The sequence below is a fragment of the Ursus maritimus genome, unplaced genomic scaffold (assembly GCF_017311325.1).
Source record: "Ursus maritimus isolate PB19 unplaced genomic scaffold, ASM1731132v1 scaffold_23, whole genome shotgun sequence".
NCBI classification, from domain to species: Eukaryota; Metazoa; Chordata; class Mammalia; order Carnivora; family Ursidae; genus Ursus; species Ursus maritimus.
Genome location: NW_024424786.1, coordinates 33,695,257 through 33,720,577, shown reverse-complemented (window position 1 = coordinate 33,720,577; position 25,321 = coordinate 33,695,257). Strand labels below are relative to the sequence as shown.

The window sequence follows — 25,321 nt, the reverse complement described above, 5'->3', positions numbered from 1 at the left end:
CACTAAAAATTAACCAATTTGTTCAGTCAAAATTAACTCACCCATAAAGATACCATAGTGTATTCGTCAATCAGAAATAAATACTCTCATGCTGGAGGAGTGGGCTGTTCTGTCACATTATGAAGGTAGAGGAGAGTGTTTCGTTTTAAGCTTTTCATTTGTTTTTAATCTAGAGTAACATGAAGTTCAATACAAATTTTTAAATTTTATATTTAAATTCTATCTCCTAAATTGCTCTAATCTTTTCCTGCATATCTTAACTTGTCATATATCAAGAGTGCAAATTCTGTAGCTTTCATTAAAAGAATTCTTAATCGTGATGAGATGCAATGATAGCCCTTTTTGAAATAAAATAACTTGATCAAAAAATGTCATTGTATCTCCCTAGAAGGAGAGAACCTAGATTTATTTAATGAGTTTATTCAGAGCCTCTTTCACATCCTTATTCCTCAGGCTATAGATCATGGGATTCAACATGGGGAACACCACAGTGTAAAAGGTAGAAACTATTTTATCCGTGTCCAAAGAATAGCTAGATCGGGGACGAGCGTAGATGTAGAGAATGGAGCCATAGTACAAGGTGACAGAGACCAGGTGGGAGGAACACGTGGAGAAGGCTTTGAGGCGGCCCTGGGTGGAACGGATCCTCAAGATGGTGGCAATGATGAAAAGGTAGGAGGCCAGGATGAGCACAGAGGGGGTGATGACATTGGAGGCCAGGATGATGTACAGCACAGTCTGATAGCCATCTTTCCTGCCACAAGCCAACTTCACCAAGGGAAGCAAATCACAGAAAAAGTCATCAATGACATTGCCACTACAGAAGTTCAAGGCAAAAGTTCTCTTGGTGATGATGGAAGCGTTAATAAAGCCACCAAGGTAGGAGGATGTTACCAAAAATGCACATAGCTTTATAGACATAGCCTGAGAATAGAGCAGTGGCTTTGAGATGGCCATGTAGCGGTCATAAGCCATGGCGGCCAACAGGTAACACTCACTGTATGCCAGTCCAGCAGAGAAGAAGAACTGACATACACAGCCAGCAAAGGAGATGCTTTTGTCTTCAGAGATGCAGGTCACCAGGATCTTTGGGGTGTAGACAGAAGAATACCAGAGATCCAGAAAAGACAGATTCTCAATAAAGAAATACATGGGTGTGTGCAGTCGGGAGTCATTAGAGATCAACACCATGAGGGTGGTATTTCCTACCACAGTCAGAGAGTACACAACAAGAAATACCACAAACAGGACCAGTTGCATTACTGTGTCCATTGTGAAGCCCACCAGGATGAACTCAGTCACTGTATGATTGTTTCTCTCCATGGCTCACCTAAAAGGAGAGAAAATGAGATTTCAGCTTGTTTCGTTGTGCTGAATAAATAGAAAATATGCTAAATGAAATAAAATAATATAAACTGAAGTTTTATTTTTCATTTTTATATTTTAGGTCCTGATCGTTTTATTTCCCTTGATTCCAGGTTCACTAGTTCAAATTCCTACTTAACATGTCTTAGAGGAGATCTACTGGGTATTTCAAGGAAAACTGAGTTCCAACAATCCTTCTTCAGCCTGCTATTCTCTCAGACTTCTCCACTGCAGGAAATGGTGGTACCCCAGTTTAGGGGAAATCATTGGCTCTTCTTGACTCCTTCTGACTTTGATATTGTACCTGACTAATCAACAACATCTCGATTCTACCCTCACATATATTCAGACCCTGAACAGTGTTCCCCAGCTCTGGTGGTTCTGCCCTAGGCCCAAACTGCAGCAATTTGCCATGGGTGTTATCAAAGAGCTTCTAAGGGTCTCCCAGCTTCCTCCATCTTTCTATCCCTAGCCCAGCTGGGTCTCTGAAGAAGGCAGGCCGAATGATCCTGTTAAAAATCGGTTAGATCATGTTACTTTTGTGCTTCCAACACTTCAGTGACTTCTCAACTAATTCAGAGTAAAGCTAAGGTCCCAAAAAACATGGACAAGCTCATTGCCTCTGCTTCTGACTCCTACTGTCTACTCCAGCCATGCCACCCTCCTCTCAATTCTTAGAATAAACAGGGGTGCTCTGACCCTTTGGAGTTTTTCCCCGCCACGGGCAGGATGCTCTTCCTCAAGTATGTTTTTAGCAAACTCTCTCATATTTTTCAAGTCTGAATTGCCACATCTTACCCCTTTTCAGGTGTTCCTCATCACCATATTGCAATCTACTTTCCTAACATTTCTTGTACCTGTCTTCTGCTTTATCCTTCTCCCTAGCACTGCTCATTATCTAATATTATCTACATCACATTAACTTAACTTATTTTCTTCTCTCTTCACTAGAATATTGATTAAAAAAAATAAAAGAAAACAAATAACCATGCGCCCAAAAGAGTGCTTTGATGCCTGGGACAACAAACCAAGATTTAATTATAGTTTCAACATATCCCAGGAATGTGACCTTATAATAGTCAGTGTGAAATGGCCTGATCAGCACTAGGGAGGTCATCTGCATGATCAAAGCCCTGTTTCCCTCTTTATCCCCAAAAGATGTTCTGGCCTGAAATAATCCTTTCTTTTCTTTTCTAATAACTTCCTTGTTCCACTCCCCTTCCTATAAAATTTTCCATTCCATACAACTCCTAATCCCTCTACTTGCCAGATGGGTTGCTGGTTGATTCCTGAATCACTTGATAAAGCCAATTAGATCTTCACCTTTACTGGACTGAACTTTGTTTCTCAACAATATACCCTTTCCCCTTGCTTTTGAATTCAGGTGCTGTCACAGGTAAGGACCTTGTACATGTGGGGTCAGATAAATGGTTCTAAGTAGTACCCAAATCATCTGGCAGAGTCCTGTGTCTCACATGTACAGCTAACCTGATTATGAACACAGAAATGTCTACTCACCTTGCCCAGGACCAAGCACTTGCCTGAAACTCACAGTCACAGCCAACAAAGGACCACACTGTGGACCCGAATATCTTATACTTGCTCAGGATCCCCAGTGTATTTGATTCCTTAAGCACCCCAGGGGTTCATAGCTTTGAATGTGCCTAAAGGGCAATTAATCAAAAAGTGTGTTAACTTGATTTAGGAGATTCTTCGTGCTCAATGCAAGAAAATAGAGGATAATTTTTAAAGTATGACTAATTATTGTGATATTTTGATAAGTACTCTTTGCAAGACACCTTCCTGGAAACTGTATTTGATTGTCAAACAAGTCTGTGGAGTAGGTATTGCAATTTCAATCACAGACAAGAAAACAGATTCAGAGCATTTAATGAACTTCCCAAAGGAAAACACAGAAGTAAATACAGTCAGAATTTAAGCTCAAGGCAGTCTGTGTTTCCATAGGTGGAAAGGGGAAAGCTTCACAGTGTAGTGAGATATTTGCCCCTCCCCAGGGGACCTTTTAGCTAGGGACGCCTACGTTGCTCCACAGGAACTCTGTTCACTCACATATACACACATCGCTCATTTATACCCCAAACGATGTTCACTTGTGAGGTATTTACACTTGCTATTCATTCTTTTTAAATTCATCTTTTATCTCCTTTAGTTGTTCAAAATCTATCACCATATCAGAAATATCTTCCTTGATCACCCCCTTCAGAATTGTGCCCCGTCCACATCCTAGCATTGTCTATCCCCTGCCTTGCTTTAATCTCCAGTGTACTTACCATCCGGGGTACCATATAATCCACTACTTTATTTCCTATCTTCTCTCAATGGCATATCAATACAAGAAGGGTATGTTCTGTGGCTTGTTTTGTTCACTGCTGGTTGTCAATCTCTAAAACAGTATCTGCCACAGAGTAGGCATGAATAATATTTGCTGAATAGATAAATAGATGGACTGCCCTCATTCTTCAGAGACATGTCAATGAAATCACATTCTGGTCTGCCCCAGTGATGACATTTGCAAGGACTTCTTTGTTATTTCACCTAACTGGCAGTAACAGAAATTTCTGAGGTTCTGTGCTAGTCCCAGGCACGCACAAGAAAAATTGTGGACAAATCCTCACAGAATACACATTCTGACCCTTTGAAAAAGACACTCTAATTGAATTATCAAAGTAGAGTATATTTGTGAGGGAGGTTATTTCCATTTGAACAGAAAATTCTTTCATGTTGAAGAGCTATGAGGAACCATATCTTTGAAACAAAAGGCAGCCAAGACTGCAGGGTAGCAGAGATAGCAGTGGGCCTTAGAGCTGATGACGGGGATTCAAGTTCAATCTCACTGCTTACAACTGTCAGAAGACCTTACACAAGTTACTCAATTACGTTAAATCTTCTAAAAGAAGAAAAATAATTGTAACTACTTGAGAGGGCCGTTGGAGAGATTGAAGGATATGTTCCTAAACTAGTATTGGAAGACTGGACTCATGAACTTGCTCACGCCAACAGTTGCCCTCTAATTGAAAGAATGCAAGTATCGCCTGACATGGAGCTCAGGCTGTAACTTTTTGCTCCCTGTCTCTTAGAGATTCAAACTGAGTAAGTCAGTTTCAAGGAACATTGTCAGAATGCCGTTATTAGAACTTATTAGGACTATTATAGAATGATAGCAGTCCTACTTTACAGAGAGGCGGTGCTTAAAGGAACTAACGTACATTTGCATACAGGTGTTTTGCAGGAGAGTCTATTTTGGGAAGCAGTGTGGACTCCTTAGCATGAGATCCAGGGTCAGACAGACCTGAGATGAATTCTGATCCCATCTCTTTCTAAACTTGTCACCTTGGGACATTTAGTTAATGCCCCTGAGAATCAATTTCATCATGGGTGGTATCATGCACTTTTCATCTGAAATAACACATTTCTATAAGATTGTGGGGCTACTTACTAGACACAATGTATCTTTGAGGAGATTAGGAGGGTATTTAACATCTAATAATGGCTATTGTGTGTTGAGCATAAACTATTTTGTTGGTTATTAATGTCATATGATCGTGAATCTACAATTGTTAATATTATGCAAAAGAGTGGACATAAGAAAATTGATGGCAACATAGTCCCTTTTTACCTTTGCTGTTTTCCTCTGCTAGTCAAGCATACTCTCCTTTGTCCTCTCCTGATGACTGTGATTGTCTGTTTCTGTTGACTTCTTTATTTCTCTGTCTTATATACCATGATTTTAAGAATAATTATGGATGTTTTTGGGTCATTGGTATCTTTGGGAACCTGAACTTTGTGGATCTTGGAAATACTCTAATCCACAACCCGGACATGCAGAACAAACTAGTGCTCATAGTTTTCCATTGTGTTTCCCTGGAGACTGAAACACGGATGCTAGGTCAGAGGTTCACGTGTTACTTCAAGAAAGGAATTCTGTGGGGTACTCTGGGTGGTACATTCTGTTAAGTGTCTGCCTTCAGCTCAGATCATGCTCTCAGGGCCCTGGGATGGAGCCCTGTGTCAGGCTTCCTGCCCAGGGAGGTGTTTGCTTCTCTGTCTCCCACTGCCCCTCCCCCTGCTCGTGGTTGCTCTTTCTCTTTCCCTCCCTCTCTCTCCCAAATAAACCAATAAAATCTTTAAAACAAGAAAAAAGGAAAAGAAAGAATTCTCTGATGGCTAGACTTACCCAGAGGCTATGGCAAGCTGTCAGTAATGATAAGCTGTTGTATAAAATTCTTTTTAAAGGTGACTCCCCCTGGTCCCCCACCCCCGCCAGAAGGGAAACATCCATTTTAAAAGAAATTACACTTGTCATGGTTTATTTTGAGCCTGAGTCTAGATAGTTTTCTTAGTCTGCTTCTAGAGCTCTTGAGGTCGACACAAAAACTTACTTTTTTTGGTGTCGATTGTAGAGTTTTATTTTCCATTCCTTCATTTATTGCAAACACCATAAATAGGAGAAAAAGCTAAGCTGTGCTTTCTTCCTCTCAGCTGTTGCAGAAACTGCTATAAGATGTTGGTAAGACGTGAATAGGAGGCTTTGGACCTTCTGCCATATAATAGAATGTAAACGGCTGTTGACGTGTTGTGGGATAAAACCAAGTTTCTATGCCACGAGTCATACCTAAATCCCACAACTTAACCAACAATCATGGCAAGACCTCACTCCAACATTCTAATATTCAAGTCAACTAGTTCCAGCATCTTCTATAAGAGTTAGTAGATCCTGTTGAAAAGAAAACCAAAGGCCCAGTATGGAGTCACTTACGGTAATTAAAGCCCCATGTCAGCAAACCAAGACTTGATACCTAAGCTAACTGTCATTTCAACCCCACTGCTCCACCATCGGTAGGTCACCTTTAACTAGTCAACATGGAGTTACCTAGTGAGATACTCCTCCAGATAGATTCCTTCCATTCCGCTTAGGAAGGACACCTTTCCTAGAACAATGTATTCTTTGCTGATAACTTCCTTTTTCACCCCTTTTCTTCCTTTAAACACTTTCTCTTTTCTACAGCTTGACAGAGCTCTTTTCTATTTGCTAGATGGGATGCTGCCCACTTCATGAATCACTTAATAAAGCCAATTTGATCTTTTAAATTACTCAGTTCAATTTTTGTTGTTTAACAATCCCAAGGGTTTTATATCCACTGGAATTCCTCATGGCTTTGTAGCTTGGAGTCCTGTTTCTGGACAGGACTCTGAGTGATGGAATAATTAATGTTAGGAGTAGCCTAGAATGGAACCCTGGGATTAGTTTGCTCACATACTTAACGAATGTGCAGCCATATCACGTACTAGGGAAATGGGACACCGGTGAGCCATGGCATGTAGTGACATCACGAAAATTTAAATCATCACCAGTAATGTTGCAGCTTCAAGTGCAGTTGAAGAGCAAAGCCCTGAAAAGTCAATTAGTTATAGCATTGGTCAAGACCACAATAATATTGATTGGAAAAATCAGGGGGTCTTCTGAACTGAAAACCAGGTTGTCTGACCGTGAACATGACGGGCATTTGCAAAGCCTTGACTGTAGGGTTTGAAGGTGTTTCCCATCTCTGTTAGTCCTTTAGGTTGAGGTCCAATTGGAAAAACTTGATTGTGAGGACTGCAGAGAAGAGATACTACTGACATTGACCCCTGAACAACACAGGGCTGAACTGTCCACTATATTGGATTTTTTTCAATAAATACAGACAAGTAAATGCAAAGTATTTTCTCTTCCTTGTGGCTTTCTTCATAATCATTTTTTCTCTAGCCTAATTGTAAGAATACAATATGGAATACATAGAACATACAAAATATGTGTCAGTCTATTATTTATGTTGTCACTAAGGTCTGGTCAACTGTAGGCCACTAGTAGGTAAGTGTTTGGGGAGCCAGAAGTTATATGCTGATGTTTGAATTGTGTGTGGGTCAGTTGCCCTTATTCCTGCACTGTTCCAGGGTCAACTGTAAATGCTAAACATTGCTAGAGATTTTGTGATAATCTAACATAATTGATGGAGGGAAGAAATGGGACCATAAAGCAATGGGCTAGGGATACTGGGCAGACAGGGACAGAGCCACAAATAAAAATCCTTGCCTGATGAGGCAGTCCCTAACTTCCCCCACTTGAGGGAAATAGCTTTCCTCTGGGCAAGTTTTCCAAAGACTGCACTTAAGAAGTTGCCTTATGAGCTCATGTAATTCTCAACACCCAACCTCACCACACCATGCCGGCTCTGTAGTGAAAGTTAAATATCATTAACCCAGATGAAGAAATCAAATACTTTCTCTTAGAGTGAATATACACTAAGAAATTTAAAGGACCTTACCAATTTGCATTGACACAAATCTGGGAGGTAAGTATGAGATTGGGTTCTAAAGGTCATAGACGAAGAAGAACGAAATGTAAGGATTAGTGAAGCCATGTTGATCATCAGAGGTGCATTCATAAATGATTCAGGAACTCACTGTGTTTCCTCAAGAACCCTAGGAATTTATACTATAATTAAAGACTCACTAGGATTGATTCTTTAGAAATATTTACTTACTGAGGACAAAGCATTCCCAATGCAGTGAGGACAAAATATGTGGTTTAACATCAAAACCATAGGCTTAGTTAATTTCTTCCTGTCTGTATTTAGCGTTTTAACCACCTCACATTGCATATATGCTTATTTATAATCTTTCATGTTTTAGTGATGTTTATTTGGACCTTTCCTCAAATTGAGGTAACTTCACAAGATAAAAATGAAGAAAAATATCTTCTCAGGCTGGCAGTGATTTGTTATTTGGAAAAATAGAAGTTTTCTAAAGGTAAATAAAACAGAAGCATCATGTCCCATGGTTGTTTCCTTTTTTATTGTTAAACTTTTAATGTCAATATGACTTTTCAAACAGAAATGTATTTTTTTTTTCAAAGTGGTATCTCCTTCTAAAATTATTTTTTTCAATTTTCAGCCAGCATTAAATAACCAATTTTATGTTATTATTATGATATTAATTTAAGACATGAGAATTATTCAGGAAGGATGTAATCTTGTAATAACGTTATTTTGATTATAAGTGTGCTTAATCTTCATTTGTTAAATCAGAGATTGAGTCTGCATAGTTAACTATTCATTTAAGAAATCTATCTAATTCAGAATATTAGAGCTACCTTGTTCCAACCTGTTATTATATGTGATATCTGTTATTGATTATTATTATTAGTATTCATCAGTGCTGATTATTCCTTTCTGATCTTTGTACAGCTCCTAATTTAACTGTCACTACTTGGGAAACACAGTTCTTTATATTTATTCTTTGCTGCCTATTCCAGTAAAACATGGACATAACATTATTTATTTGAATTTCTATGTATTTTTCTATGTGATCTACTTATTTACTCATATTAGTACTTTTGAAAATCCAGTAAAATGAAATAACCTATTATATTTCCCCCTCCTTTGATTTATCACTTGCTTGCTATATTCTTTACATATACTTGTCCTTTTTTGAGTATCCTGGACTCCTTAGCAATAAAAACCATACTGTTTTGGTTATTACCATGATTTTTCCTTGATACCCAGAATGCCACAACTTAAACCTCACAGGATCTTTATGTTGGTACTTTTCTTTCCTGTCCTTATCATGTGTAGAAACCTCCATGTTTTCTAGACACAACAGAGTATTTCAAGCACGTGCTATTTATTTTCTCACTCTAAACATAGACTGAATTATCCTGTAAGAAATACTGATTCCTGGGGGGCCTGGGTGGCTCAGTCTGTTCAGCATCTTCCTTCAGCTCATTCATGATCCCAAGATCCTGGGATGAAGCCCAGTGTTGGGCTCCCTGTTTTGAAGGGAGTCTACTTCTCCTTCTCCCTCTGCCCCTCTGCAGCTTATGTTCTCCTTCTGTCTCTCAAATGAATAAAATCTCTCTCTAAAAAAAAGAAAACTTATTCTTAGGTGGGCAGTGTTATTAAGGATAGAAATTTCAGTCTTAAATGTGCAAAAACCATGCAAAATATGAGGTGGTCCAATGGATTGTCTTCTCTGAACATAGAAAGAGGGGTGGAATGAGGTGTGTCTCTACACTGTTTTGTGAACAGTAACTAGTGCATTGCCTCACTGAGCAGGTACTGAGAATAAGACTGTAAAGTTAGTGACAAGGAAGTCTGAGAGAGGTATATGGATGGGACTCTTGGCAAGGACAGTGAAGATACTCTTGCTCCATCACAAATCTCTGCCAGAGGAACACTGATTGCAGAAGGACATCTGCTCTGTGAATGTCAGTCAGCCTCTTTCTCCACACACACAGCCTCTTTCTTCTCTTTCTCCTGTCCACGCTCAACAGGCCCTTGTACAAATGGCTGGAGCAGCTGAAATGGGCTCAACAGCATGGTTTTCTTCACCGAGACTAATTTCACTGCTTCCACTGTTAGGCATCCCAAATGCCAACAATAGAGACACAACTGTGCCTCTGATATGCCATCATTTTCTAGAAGGATTGGTGAACCACTTGGGTAGCAGGGTGATTAGATTATACTGCTTTATTTTTTTAAAGATTTTATTTATTTATTTGACAGAGAGAGAGACAGCCAGTGAGAGAGGGAACACAAGCATGGGGAGTGGGAGAGGAAGAAGCAGGCTCTCAGCGGAGGAGCCTGATGTGGGGCTCGATCCCAGAACGCCGGATCACGCCCTGAGCCAAAGGCAGACACTTAAGGACTGAGCCACCCAGGCGCCCCATACACTACTTTTTACTAATCTAAAATTACAGAGCTAATGACTCTCTTTCCAGGAATAACCACATTTTGGGAGATTTATTTGATTTACATATCCATTTGCCTACCACTCTGTCTTGCCAGCACCTACAGATGTAGACGTACATCATGCCTTTTTCATGAACATGGTATCCCACCAAACATCACCTCTACCAAGAAATACATGAGATGGCAAAGGAATAGTAACTAGCTCCTCCAAACCACAGAAATAATTGGTTTTACTTTTTGTCCTATCATTCAGAAGTGATTGGCCTGATCAAATCATGGAAGGGCTTTATGAAAGCTCAGTCATGGTTGTTGAGGTGTCCTCTAAGTAGGCTGCATGCTTGAAAACAGCAGCCAATGCAGGGCTCCATTTCCCTTAAGGGAAATGTACATGTCTATGAGCCAGGAGGATGAGGTTGGCATGGAGCTTGTAGTGGCAGGAAAGTGAGCCTTCAAAGCTCCAAGTACACGGAGTATAATCGTGCAAAGGTCCTAGCTGCTGATCTTTGAAATACATTTCTCCATTTGTGTCACAGTCATGCTTCCCACAGACTGCTCCCAGCTAATGACTGAGCACAGCAGGGATACCAAGGCAGGACCATGCTTCTTAGGCACTGGATTGGTGGCTAATTTTAGCTCAAGTACCTACCTTGCAGACCCTACCAGGAACTGAACAACGGTGTAGGATGCTTTTGCCCATCCTTCCTTCCCTCTCTTCTTCACTTGTGCTCAGACTTGCCTCATGATTTAGTGGCACTTCTTGCTTCTTCTGGCTCTCTCTCCATTTTCTCTTACACAGACACAACTGTTTCCCCTAATAAAATCCTTGCACTTTTAATTGCACCTTAGTGTCTTCTTCTTGGAGGACCCTGACTACTACAGCCTCTTTTACTATTACATCAAACACCATGAGAACTTAATTTCCCTACCCATAAACTTATACTCAGCTTATTTGGAGTCAATGTGCACAAGGGTGGAATGTTCCAAATGAAAACCCCCAATGCTCTGATTAATTGGGATCTAGGTCCGTACTCTCTCTGTTGGGCTCCTCATGCATTGATTGAACAGGGGTCACTCCTGTGGGTGGGGTGATTGACCTCAATCACCAGGGAGAAATTAGTTAGTGCTACAAAATGAGATCAAGAAGAATTATGTTTGGAACCCAGGGGATTGAGCACTATACTTCACAGTATCCCTTTGGCCTATTCTTTGAAAGGGAAAGTACTGCAACCAAATAAAAACAAGATGATCAAAGTCTCACACCTAATAATAAGAAAATATGGACTCCTTACCGGGTAATTCTGATCTAAGTGACGTGTTGAGAAAGAATAAATTATCCACAGTTACCCAAGAAGCAGACAGAGGGTGGACTTTTAAAAAATGTTTAATTTAGTAAAACTTATATATACATATGGTACACTTAGAAAAAACTTTCTTTCAAGCTTCAATCTTCGTTTGTTATTTTTAGTCGTTCAATTCCCTTAGGACTCTACAGTGTAATTAATTACAATTAATCTGGGAAATTCTGTTCAATGCTGCACAACAAACCTGGAAGTGAAGGAAGTGTTCCCAACTGTGATTAAAAAACTTACTGCCAATCTCACAACTTAAATGTATTCTAAACGTTTTCTAAAACATCAGTGCCACAAATTTAATTACATTTGTGTTATGTACTTACTTATTTTTACATCTTCTAAGATTATTCTTAGCTATACTTTATCTTCTTACTAAGGTCTTAGTAAGTTATTTAGACTTGACTCTGGAGTTGAGATAACTTTTCCATACACAACGTAATATGCCTCTATACTTTGGGCAATGAAAATTACAGTATCTGGGTAGATATTCATAATTATTTGGACTAGGATTTGATTGCTCTTCCTAAAAGGATTGAAACAGCAGTTTTCAATAAGTAGTTTGGGCATCTTTATTGTGGTAAAAATCAGGATTTATGATATTGGGATGTTTTAAGTAGGGTTATTACACCAGTGTTCCTTTTTGTAACTGATGTTTCCCTCTGGAATGATTTATTTTATACTTTCACTTAAGTAACATTAAACACCTAAATTACTGCCAATGTGGTACACCAATTAGATCTGTTCATATTACCTAAAAATAACATATTTTATAGACATTTTACTCTAATTAGTGAAAAACAGAGAACTTTTAGAAAACGAAAATCTGAGTTGGCATGAATAGAACTGTTTTAGAAGATTGTTTAAATCAAATATTTTGGAGTTCCACTGTTGCGTTCTGTCTCTATTGGGGTACTCTATGTTACAACTAGTGCTGATACTATACCTTGGACTTACTTTATGGATTAATGTGTATTATTGCTGGTGTTTATGAGTCTTTCCTGCTCTGCGTGGAGCTCCTACATTTTGGGAGACTAGTTGCTTGAATTTCACTTTCTTGTCGTGTCTGTTTGTTTGTTTACTGTTGCTCTTTCCAGTAAAACATATTCATGTTTTATTGATACAAATTATATTTTCATTACCTCACTTTTAAAAATCAAAATTAAATGCAACTCCTCATACTTACACTTTTGTTGTATCACCACCTGTGTGTATCACCTATACGGATTTTCCTCTTTTGAGGAATGGGTAGTCATAGACTTTAATGTCTCAAGTTGCTTCATCTCTGTTGTTATTATTCTTTATCCTAACAATTGTGTTTTGATGCTCAGATTGTCAGAATTTGGATGTAGAAGACCTTGCAAGTTCACCCTTGTAAAATAAAGGAGGAACTCTGGTAGTTACACAGTGATTTATAAAAATTGTATCTCTGGAATCCTGAATGATTTTTCCTTCACTGGGGGACATATGTAAGAAAAAGAGATTGGAGAGAGCATGCGTGCCCAGTCTAGTCGTACCAAGTTCTTTCATGGGTGCCTCTGGGTCTGTGTGATAATGCTTCTGGGGATAAACTGTGCCTATAAAAGGGCTTAAGAAACCCTGTTAAGGGAATAGAAAAGGATAATTTCAACCAATTAACTTCATAAGAAAATGCTAAAACTTAACTCAGTCAATTTGTTCCTATTTTTTTTTTTTAGGAAATAACAATATAGATACTATTCTGTATATGTCAATCAGTCATAAATATTCTCATGCAAGGGGAGTGGACTGTTGTGTCACATTATGGAGCTAGAGAAGACTTTTTGGTTTTCAGTGTTTTATTTGTTTTAAAAAAGAGTAACATGAAATTCAATACAAATTCTTACATTTTATATTTAAATTCGATCCCCTAAATTGCTCTAATCTTCTCTTATGTCCTTCAACTGTCTTGTATCAAGATTGTAAATTCTTTAACTTTCGTTGAAAGAATTCTTATTCATGATGGGATGCAATGGTAGCTCTTCTTGAAATAAAATAAGCTGATCAAAAATTGTCTCTGCATCTCTTTAGAAGGAGAGAACCTAGATTTATTTAATGAGTTTATTCAGAGCCTCTTTCACATCCTTATTCCTCAGGCTATAGATCATGGGATTCAACATGGGGAACACCACAGTGTAAAAGGTAGAAACTATTTTATCCGTGTCCAAAGAATAGCTAGATCGGGGACGAGCGTAGATGTAGAGAATGGAGCCATAGTACAAGGTGACAGAGACCAGGTGGGAGGAACACGTGGAGAAGGCTTTGAGGCGGCCCTGGGTGGAGCGGATTTTCAAGACGGTGGCAATGATGAACAGGTAGGAGGCCAGGATGAGCACGGAGGGGGTGATGACGTTGGAGGCCAGGAGGAAGTACAGCAGCGTCTGATAGCCATCTTTCCTGCCACAAGCCAACTTCACCAAGGGAAGCAAATCACAGAAAAAGTCATCAATGACATTGCCACTACAGAAGTTCAAGGCAAAAGTTCTCTTGGTGATGATGGAAGCGTTAATAAAGCCACCAAGGTAGGAGGATGTTACCAAAAATGCACATAGCTTTATAGACATAGCCTGAGAATAGAGCAGTGGCTTTGAGATGGCCATGTAGCGGTCATAAGCCATGGCGGCCAACAGGTAACACTCACTGTATGCCAGTCCAGCAGAGAAGAAGAACTGACATACACAGCCAGCAAAGGAGATGCTTTTGTCTTCAGAGATGCAGGTCACCAGGATCTTTGGGGTGTAGACAGAAGAATACCAGAGATCCAGAAAAGACAGATTTCCAATGAAGAAATACATGGGTGTGTGCAGCCAGGAGTCATTACAGATCAATATTATGAGGGTGGAATTTGCAACCACAGTCAGAGAGTACACACCAAGGAATACCACAAACAGGACCAGTTGCATCATCGGGTCTGTTGTGAAGCCCACCAGGATGAACTCAGTCATTGTATGATTGCTTCTCTCCATGGCTCACCTAAGAGGAGAAAAAATGAGATTTCAGCTTGTTTCGTTGTGCTGAATAAATAGAAAATATGCTAAATAAAAGCATTATATATACTGGAGTTTTATTTTCCATTTTTATATTTTAACTCCTGATCATTTTATTTCCCTTGATTCCAGATTCACTAGTTCAAATTCCTACTTAACATGTCTTACAGGCGATGTACTGGGCATTTCAAGAAAAACTGAGTTCCAACTATCCTTCTTCAGCCTGCTTTTCTCTCAGACTTCTCCACTGCAGGAAATGGTGTTACCCCAGTTTAGGGGAAATCATTGGCTCTTCTTGACTCCTCTCTGACTTTGACATTCTAACCGACTAATCAGCAACACCTTGATTCTATGCTCACAACATATTTGGACCCTGACCAGTGTTTCCCTGCTCTGGTGATTCTGCCCCAGGCTAAAACCACTGTGGTTTGCCATGGGTGTTATCACAGAGCTTTTAAAGGTCTCCCAGCTTCCTTCCTCCGTCTATCCCTAGCCCAGCTGGGTCTCTGAAGAAGGTAGGCAGAATGATCCTGTTAAAAACCAGTTAGATCATGTTACTCTTTGCTACCAACACTCCAGTGACTTCTCAGCTAATTCAGACTAAAGCCAAGATCTCTACAAAGATGGACAAGCTTATTGCCTGTCTGCTTCTGACTCCTACTGTCTACTCCAGCCATGCCACCCTCCTCTCAATTTTTACAATAAACAGGGGATGTTCTGAACCTTTGGAGTTGCTTCTCTGTATGGCCAGGATGCTCTTCCTCAGGTATCTTTATAACAAGCTCTCACATTTTTCAAGTGTTAATTACCACGTCTTACCCCTTTTCGGGTGTTCCTCATCACCATATTGCAATCTACTTCTCTGGCATTTCTTGTACTCTTTTTCTGCTTTATCATTCTCTCTAGCACTGCTCATTATCTAATATTATCTACATCCCATGAACTTAACTTATTTTCTTCTCTCTTCACTAGAACATTAAGAAAAAAAAATCAAAAGAAAAGAAACAACATGCCCCCAAAAGAGTGCTTTGACGCCTGGAACAACAACCCAAGATTTAGTTATAGCTTCAACATATCCCAGGAATGTGACCTTATAACAGTCAGTGTGAAATGTCCTGATCAGCACTAGGGAGGTCATCTGCATGATCAAAGCCCTGTTTCCCTCTTTATTCCCAAAAGATGTTCTGGCCTGAAATAATCCTTTCTTTTATTTTGCTAATAACTTCTTTGCTCCACTCTCCTTCCTATAAAATTTTCCATTCCATACAACTCCCAATCCCTCTACTTGCCATATGGGTTGCTGGTTGATTCACGAATCACCGGATAAAGCCAATTAGATCTTCACCTTTACTGGACTGAATTTTGTTTCTCAATAATATGCCCTTTGCCGCCTGCTTTTGATGCAAACATAGATCAGTTCGGTGTTTATCTCATCTTAATGTTTAGGCTATTATGAGATTTTGTGGGCTGTTTGTTTTAAATGAGTCACTTAATACAAACTGACAAGAACTGTGCAACTGCATGAAATCTTTGAAAACATAGATCCTGAGAACTAAGTGGGCTTTCCTGTGGGAAACACTGAAAACTCCTGGACTCAATCTTCAACTTAATATCGTCTAACTTAATTGTCCACTGATTGTCATAATTATTCCAGAATTTGATTAGTTATGAACATAGGCAACAATTTTGAATGTTTTCCTCTAATTTAAGCATTGTTGTTAGAGTTTTTATTTTTATTATTTCCCACAACGTCCATCATAGGTATGTTGGGGGTTAATAGCAACAATTTTACAGTTGACCAAATTCAGTGTTAATAAGTAGATAGTAAGTATAAAATTAGTAAGTGGTGTTCTCTAACTCCAGAGACCTGATATGTAACCACCAGGGCATTTTCTTTCATAATTGATATTGTGTTAATTTTGCTTGTAGGCTCCATACATGGGTCTCTCTCTTTTTGGTTCTAACACCTTAATTTAAAGCAATAGGATAATGCTACAGATTCAGGTGCTGTCACAGGTAAGGACCTTGTACATGTGGGGTCAGATAAATGCCTCTAAGTAGTACCCAAATCATCTGGCAGAGTCCTGTTTCTCACATGTACAGCCAACCCTGATTATGAGCACAGAAATTGTCTACTCACCTTGCCCAGGACCAAGACACTTGCTTGAAACTCACAGTCACAGCCAACAGAGGACTGCACTGTGGACCAAATATCTTATACTTACTCGGGTTCCCCAGTGCATTTGATTCCTTAAGCACCCCAGGGGGTCGTAGCTTTGAAAGTGCCTAAAGGGCAATTAACCAAAAGTGTGTTAACTTGATTTAGGAGATTCTTCTTGCTCTATGCAAAAAACATGATGATTTTTAAAGTATGAATAATTATTGTGATATTTTGAGAGACTGCTCTTTGCAAAACACCTTCGTGGAAACTGTATTTGATTGTCAAACAACTCCGTGAGGTAGGTACTGCCATTTCAATCCCAGACAAGAGCACAGATCCGGAGCACTTAATTAAATTTCTGAAGGCAAACTCAGAAGTATACACAGTCAGGACTTAAACTCAAGGCAGCCTGATTATAAAATTCATAGTCTTTCCCCTGTACCATGCATATGTCAGAGAGACATAATATTTGAGTATCTATGCAGCTATGACCATAAATCTTTGGAAGAGGACATTATCCTGACTGTTTATACAGATAGATTTTGCAACAAATATATTCAGTTTCCTATTTTATCACCTTGTTATCCAATTTTTAAATGACAAGGAAGGTGTCATCTTGGCTATAGTCCCTAAAAGCGACCTGTCTAGTTTCTCCATTATTACCATAATAATATATACTGAAAAATGCATACTAGTCCTGAATATGTCCCAGCACTCTGCCGAGTGATTTGGGTCACCTCATTTTACCCTTCGAGAATATCTTGCTGAGTCAATGTGATTGGTATTCCCATTCCATAGATGAGCTATTTGAGATAGAGAAATAATTGTATATACATTGTTTAAAGTCACAAAATTTGAGCCTTTTAGAGTGAAGATTCAAAGCCAGTTCTCCCATTGTGTATCATCTGTTGCCACACCTACTAGTATTTACTATGTTCTCGAGCTCTTCCAGGCACTAGGGACAAGAGACAGAACTAAGGTATGGGACCTGACTGCATGAAAGTTGTAGTTTATTGGGAGAAACCAAATCTTGTAAAGCACCAATGGTTGTGATAGAATTACCTGTCATCCTTGTTGGGAAGCCGGCCAGAGCAGAGAGCTTGCTAGGGGCAATGAGGCAAGCGTTGTGTGTGGTATGGGAGCTTTTACCCAGGAGGGAGAAACGCATATCCTGCTTGAGGAGGCATGGACCGTTACCACTTCTGAGGAAGGCATTTCTCAAAAAGAAAAAGAAACTACAACCATCAAGGCATAGAGAAAGACATGCAATGGAGGGTGGACAAAGTGTGCAGATTTGTCAGATCTGTCTGGAATGTAGTGTGTCTTTGTTGGACTGTTGTTAGATGAGATCACACAGGACTTGTAATGCAACAGTCAGAGCATTGGCTTAGTCCGCACCAACATTAAAATGCTTGAGGGGCACCTGGGTGGCACAGTCGGTTAAGTGCCTGACTCTTGGTTTTAGCTCAGGTCCTTATCTCAGGGTCATGAGATCTAGCTGTGCATGGGCTCTGGGCTGAGCTTGGAGTCTACTGAAGACTTCCTCTCCCTCTCCCTCTGCCCCTCCTCCCGTTCTTCTCCTTCTCTTTCTCTCTCTCAAATACATCAATAAATCTTTAAGAAATGCTTGAAATGTCAGTGGTATGGCAAAATTTTGGTGGTGTGAGGGAGGTGATTAGCCCTGCCCAAAGCAGTATGTGCCCCAAGTCTGAATCATGAATGCATAGACACTACACCCCACCCCTAATTCAAGATCAGAAAAATGAGGAGATGTCAGCCTTCCTTCAGATGTACATCATGTCTAGGGATTATAGAGCAAATCAGTGGACATAGCTGAGTCTAAACTCAGTGCCTCTGACTCTACATTCTGTGTTCTTTCTACTACAGCAAATTCCTCCTACACATTCTGCCTCCATGACAAAATTCCTCCATCCTTTTAGGCATTATTGCCTTTAGTCATGTTTGAAGAGATGGGGCAAATGACTGTTGACTGGCCAAACCTCATGTCCTAACCCACCCACTCTTGCCAGAAAGATGGCCGGTACCCTAGGGAGAGGTGCATGGGTGGAAAAGGGAGAGCTTCACAGTGCAGTGGGATATTGCCCCCCAGGGGACATCTTCCCTAAGGATGCCTACAGTGCTCTATAGGAACTCTGCTCACTCACACATACATGCATATGCTTCATTTATACCCCAAATGATATTCACTTGCAAGGCATTTAAACTTGCTATTCATTCTATTTAAATTCTTCTTTTATCTCCCTTAGCTGTTCAAAATATATCACTATCTCAGAAACATCTTCCCTGATCACCCCCGTCAGAATTATGCCCCGTCCACACCCCAGCACTGTCTATCCCCTGCCTTGCTTTACTCTCCAGTGTACTTATCACCTGGGGTACCATATAATCCACTACTTTATTTCCTGTGTCCTCCCAATGCGATATGAATACAAGAAAGGCATATTCTGTGGCTTGTTTTGTTCACTGTTGGATGCCAGTCCTTGAAACAGTATCTGCCACAGAGGAGGCATGAATAATATTTGCTGAATAGATGAATAGATGGACAGCCCTCATTCTTCAGAGGCATGTCAACGAAATCCACATTCTGGTCTGCCCCAGTGATGGCATTTGCATGGACTTCTTTGTTATTTCACCGTACTGGCAATAACAGAAATCTCTGAGTATTCTGTGCTAGTCCCGGGCATGCACAAGAAAAACTATGGACAAATCCTCAAAGATAACAAAGTCTGACCCCTGAAAAAGACACTCTAATTGAATTATCAAAATAGAGTATATTTGTGTGGAAGGTTGTTTCCAATTGAACAGAAAATTCTTTCATGTTGAAGAGCTATGAGGAACCATATCTTTGAAAGGAAAGGCGGCCAAGATTGGTGGGTAATCCAAGCTGAGACAGCACTGGGCCTTGGAGGTTATGAAAGGGGTTTAAGTTCAATCTCACTGCTTACAACTGTCAGAAGACCTTACACAAGTTACTCAATTGTGTTAAATCTTGTAAAAGAAGAATAATAATTGTAACTACTAGAGAGGGCTGTTGGAAATATTGAAGGATATGTTTATAAACTAGTATTGGAGGACTGGACACGTGAAAGATGCTCATGACACCAGCGGCCCTCTATTTCAGAGAGTGCAAGTATCACCTGCCATGGAGCTCAGGCTTTAGCTTCTTGCTCCTTGTCCCTTCTAGATTCAAATTGAGTAAGTCAGTTTCAAGGAATGTTAGAATGCCGTTATTAGACCTTATTAGGACTGTTATAGAATGATAGCAGTCCTACTTTACAGAGGTGTGGTGATTAAAGGAACTAACGTACATTTGCATACAGGTGTTTTGCAGGAGAGTCTATTTTGGGAATCAATGTGGACTCCTTAGCATGAGATCCAGGGTCAGACAGACCTGAGATGAATTCTGGTCCCAACTCTTTCTAAACTGGTCACCTTGGAACATTTAGTTATTCCCCCTGAGAATTAATTTCATCATGGGTGGTATCATGCACTTTTCATCTGAAAGAACACATTTCTATAAGATTGTGGGCTATTTACTAGACACAATGTATCTTTAAGGAGATTAGGAGGGTATTTAACATCTAATAATGGCTATTGTGTGTTGAGCATTAACTATTTTGTTGGTTTTTAATGTCATATGATCGTGAATCTACAATTGTTAATATTATGCAAAAGAGTGGAGATAAGAAAATTGATGGCAACGTAGTCCCTTTTTGCCTTTGCTGTTTTCCTCTGCTAGTCAAGCATACTCTTCTTTGGCACTGGCTTCTCTTGATGACTCTGATTGTCTGTCTTCTGTTGACTTTATTTCTCTGTGTTATGTACTATGGCTTTAAGAATAATTATGGATGTTTTTGGGTCATTGATCTCTTTGGGAACCTGAACTCTGTGGATCTTGAAAAGACTCAAATCCACAACACAGACATGCAGAACAAAATTGTGCACGTATTTCCACTGTGTTTCCTTGGGACTGAAACATGGATGCTAGGTCAAAGTTTCAAGCGTTACTGTAGAAAGGAATTCTCTGGTAGCCAATCTTATCCAGAGGCTATGGCAACCTGCCAGTATCAATAAGCTGTTGTCTTAACATTCTTCTTAAATGTGTCTTCTGAGAAAAATCACGAGACTCTTAATCATATGAAAAAAATGGAGGGTTCCTGGAGGGGAGGTGGGTAGGTGGATGGGGTAACTCGGTGATGGGTGCTAAGGAGGGCAAGTGATGTAATGAGCACTGGGTATTATATGCAACAGATGAATCACTGAACTCTACCTCTGAAGGTAATAATACACTATGTGCTTATTAATTGAACTTAAATTAAAAAATTGAGCCACTGAATAAAGGCAAAAAGAAAGAAAGTGTCTTCTGTGTTCCCACCCCCTGGGACAAACACACATTTAAAAGAAATTACACTTCTCATGATTTATTTTGAGCCTGAGTCTAGATGGCTCTCATCGTCAGCCTCAGGGCTCTTGAGGTCGTCATGAAAACTTACTCTTTTGTGTGTCAGTTGTATAGTTTTATTTTCTGCTCCTTCCCTTCTTGAAAATTGCCCTTTCCCACCACAAATAGCAGAACAAGCTACGTTGTGTTTTCTTCCTCTCAGCTGTTGCAGAAACTGCTATAAGATATTGATAGGACTTGGAAAGGAGGCTTTGGACCTTCCGCTGTATAGTAGAATGCAAAGGGCTGCTGAGCTGTCATGGGATAAAGCCAAATTTCTATGCACCAGTAATACCCAAATCCCACAACTTATCAACATGCATCGGAACCTGTACTCTGACCATGTTGGGCTCTAATACATTGATCTAACAGTGGTCACTCCTTTGGGTGGGGTCAGGAGAAATTAGTTAGTGCTACAAAATGAGATCAAGGAGAATTATGTTTGGAACCCAGGGGACTGAGCACTATATTTCATAGTTTCCCCTTGGCCGTCTGTTTGAAAAGAAAAATACTGAAACCATTAAGGCAAGATGATCAAAGACTCAGACCTAATAATAAGAAAATATGGACAGCTTACCAGATAATTCTGATCTAACCGAGGTGTTGAGAAAGAATGACTGATCCAGAGTTACACAAGAAGCAGGTGGAGAGTGGACTTTTAAAAAATGTTTAAGTTAGTAAAACTTGTATATCTAAATAGTACAACTTAGAAAGGAGTTTCTTTTAAACTTCAAATTTCATTTCTGATTTGAGTAGTTAAATTCTCTTAGGAATTTATAGTGTATATACTATAAGTTAATATGGGAGATTCTTTTTTTCGCTTTTTTATTATTTTTAATAATTTTTTTATTATAATAATATTTTTTATTATATTGTGTTAGTCACCATACAGTACATCCCTGGTTTTTGATGTAAAGTTCGATGAGATTCTTTTGAATTCACAACCATAAACTGCAGGTAAAGCATTACCAACTGTGATTTAAAAAGTTACTTCCAAACTGACACTCAAACACATCCTAAAACGTTTTCTAAAACATCAGTGCCACAAATTTAATTTCATTTGTGTTATGTACTTATTTATTTTTACATCTTCTAAGATTATTCTTAGCTGTACTTTATCTTCTCACTAGGGTCTTAGTAAGTTATTTTTGATTCTGGAGGTGAGATAACTTTTCTTTACACAACATAATATGCCTCTACACTTTGGTCAGTGAAAGTGACAGTATCTGGGTAGATGTTAATAATTATTTGGAAAATAGGGCTTGATTGCTTATTCTAAAAGGATTAAAATAGGAGTTCTTGAGAAGTAGTTTGAGCATCTTTATTGCAGTAAAAAATCAGGATTTATGATGTTAGGATGTTTTAAGAAGGGTTATTATGCCAGTGTTACTTTTTGTATCTGATGCTTCCCTCTGGAATGATTTATTTTATACTTTCAGTTAAACAACATTAAACACCTGTATTTCTGTCACTGTGGTACACCAATTAGATCTGTTCACATTACCTAAAAATAACATATTTGATAGGCATTTTATTATTATTAGCGGGAAATAGAGAGCTTTTAGAAAACGAGAGTCTGAGTTGGCACGAATAGAACCATTTTAGAAGATTGTCTAAATCAAATATTTTGGAGTTCCACTGTTGCGTTCTTTCTCTATTGGGGTACTCTGTGTTACAACTAGTGCTGATACTATACCTTGGACTTACTTTATGGATTAATGTGTATTATTGCTGGTGTTGATGAGTCTTTCCTGCTCTGCGTGGATCTCTTACATTTTGGGGGACTTCTTGCTTGAATTTCACTTTCTTGTCATCTTTGTTTGTTAGTTTACTATTGCTTTTACCAGTAAAACATATTCATGTTTTATTGATATAAATTATATTTTCATTGCCTCACTTTTAAAAATCAAAATTAAATGCAACTCCTCATACTTACACTTTTGTTGTATCACCACCTGTGTGTATCACCTATATGGATTTTCCTCTTTTGAGGAATGGGTAGTCATAGACTTTAATGTCTCAAGTTGTTTCATCTCTGTAGTTATTACTCTTTATCCTAACAATTGTGTTTTGATGCTCAGATTGTCACAATTTGGATGTAGAAGACCTTGCAAGTTCACCCTTGTAAAATAAAGGAGGAACTCGGGGAGTTACAGTGATTTACAAAAATCATATCTATAGAAACTTAACTGATTTTTCCTTAACTGAGGGGCATATGTAAGAAAAAGAGATTGGAGAGAGCATGCTTGCCCAGTCTAGTCGTACCAAGTTCTTTCATGGGTGCCTCTGGGTCTTTGTGATAATGCTTCTGGGGACAAAGTGTGCTTATAAAAAGGCTTAAGAAACCCTGTTAAGGGAATAGAAAAGGATAATTTCAACCAATTAATTTCATAAGAAAATACTAAAAATTTACTCAGCCTATTTGTTCCTATTTTTTAAGGTAATAACCATACAGATACAATTCTGTATATGTCAATCAGTCATAAATATTCTCATGCTAAGGGAATGGGCTGTTCTGTCACATTGTGGAGCTAGAGAAGACTTTTTTTGTTTTAAGTTTTTAATTTGTTTTAATCTAGAGTAACATGAAATTCAATACAAATTCTTACATTTTATAATTAATTCGATCCCCTAAATTGCTCTAATCTTCTCTTCAGTCTCTTAAATTGTCAGGTATCAAGAGTACAAATTCTTTAACTTTCGTTGAAAGAATTCTTATTCATGATGGGATGCAATGGTAGCTCTTCTTGAAATAAAATAAGCTGGTCAAAAATTGTCTCTGCATCTCTTTAGAAGGAGAGAACCTAGATTTATTTAATGAGTTTATTCAGAGCCTCTTTCACATCCTCATTCCTCAGGCTATAGATCATGGGATTCAACATGGGGAACACCACAGTGTAAAAGGTAGAAACTATTTTATCCCTGTCCAAAGAATAGCTAGATCGGGGACGAGCATAGATGTAGAGAATGGAGCCATAGTACAAGGTGACAGAGACCAGGTGGGAGGAACACGTGGAGAAGGCTTTGAGGCGGCCCTGGGTGGAACGGATCCTCAAGATGGTGGCAATGATGAACAGGTAGGAGGCCAGGATGAGCACCGTGGGAGTGATGACATTAGAGGCCAGGAGGAAGTACAGCAGCGTCTGATAGCCATCTTTCCTGCCACAAGCCAACTTCACCAAGGGAAGCAAATCACAGAAAAAGTCATCAATGACATTGCCACTACAGAAGTTCAAGGCAAAAGTTCTCTTGGTGATGATGGAAGCGTTAATAAAGCCACCAAGGTAGGAGGATGTTACCAAAAATGCACATAGCTTTATAGACATAGCCTGAGAATAGAGCAGTGGCTTTGAGATGGCCATGTAGCGGTCATAAGCCATGGCGGCCAACAGGTAACACTCACTGTATGCCAGTCCAGCAGAGAAGAAGAACTGACATACACAGCCAGCAAAAGAGATGCTTTTGTCTTCAGAGATGCAGGTCACCAGGATCTTTGGTGTATAGACAGAGGTCAGGCAGAGATCCAGAACAGACAAATTCCCAATGAAAAAATACATGGGTGTGTGCAGCCGGGAGTCATTACAGATCAATATTATGAGGGTGGTATTTGCAACCAGAGTCAGTGAGTACACGTTAAGGAATACCACAAACAGGACCAGTTGCATCACCGGGTCTGTTGTGAAGCCCACCAGGATGAAGTCAGTCATCGTATGATTGCTTCTCTCCATGGCTCACCTAAGAGGAGAGAAAATGAGATTTCAGCTTGCATCATTGTGCTGAATAAATAGAAAACATGCTAAATAAAATGATTATATACACTGGAGGTCTACCTGTACTTTTTTTTTTTTTAACTCCTGATCATTTTATTTCCCTTGATTCCAGATTCACTAGTTCAAATTCCTACTTAACATGTCTTACAGGCGATGTACTGGGCATTTCAAGAAAAACTGAGTTCCAACTATCCTTCTTCATCTTGCTTTTCTCTCAGACTTCTCCACTGCAGGAAATGGTGTTACCCCAGTTTAGGGGAAATCATTGGCTCTTCTTGACTCCTCTCTGACTTTGACATTCTAACTGACTAATCAGCAACACCTTGATTCTACCCTCACAACATATTCAGACCCTGACCAGTGTTTCCCTGCTCTGGTGGTTCTGCCCCAGGCTGAAACCACTGTGGTTTGCCATGGGTGTTATCACAGAGCTTCTATGGGTCTCCCAGCTTCCTTCCT

At 39.3% G+C, this 25,321-nt stretch overlaps 3 protein-coding genes across 3 annotated transcripts; all 3 read right to left on the bottom strand.

Annotated features, from left to right (window-relative positions):
• Nucleotides 1-405: 405 nt before the first annotated feature.
• LOC103666098 (olfactory receptor 9G1-like) lies at nucleotides 406-1,323 on the bottom strand. Its single transcript, XM_008694124.1, has one exon. The coding sequence runs from the start codon at nucleotides 1,321-1,323 to the stop codon at nucleotides 406-408; it is 918 nt and encodes a 305-aa protein (XP_008692346.1).
• Nucleotides 1,324-13,530: 12,207 nt separating this feature from the next.
• LOC103666097 (olfactory receptor 9G1-like) lies at nucleotides 13,531-14,448 on the bottom strand. Its single transcript, XM_008694123.1, has one exon. The coding sequence runs from the start codon at nucleotides 14,446-14,448 to the stop codon at nucleotides 13,531-13,533; it is 918 nt and encodes a 305-aa protein (XP_008692345.1).
• Nucleotides 14,449-23,902: 9,454 nt separating this feature from the next.
• Nucleotides 23,903-24,943, bottom strand: LOC103666096 (olfactory receptor 1013-like). The gene has a single exon (XM_008694122.2). The coding sequence runs from the start codon at nucleotides 24,818-24,820 to the stop codon at nucleotides 23,903-23,905; it is 918 nt and encodes a 305-aa protein (XP_008692344.2). The 5' UTR covers nucleotides 24,821-24,943.
• Nucleotides 24,944-25,321: the final 378 nt, after the last annotated feature.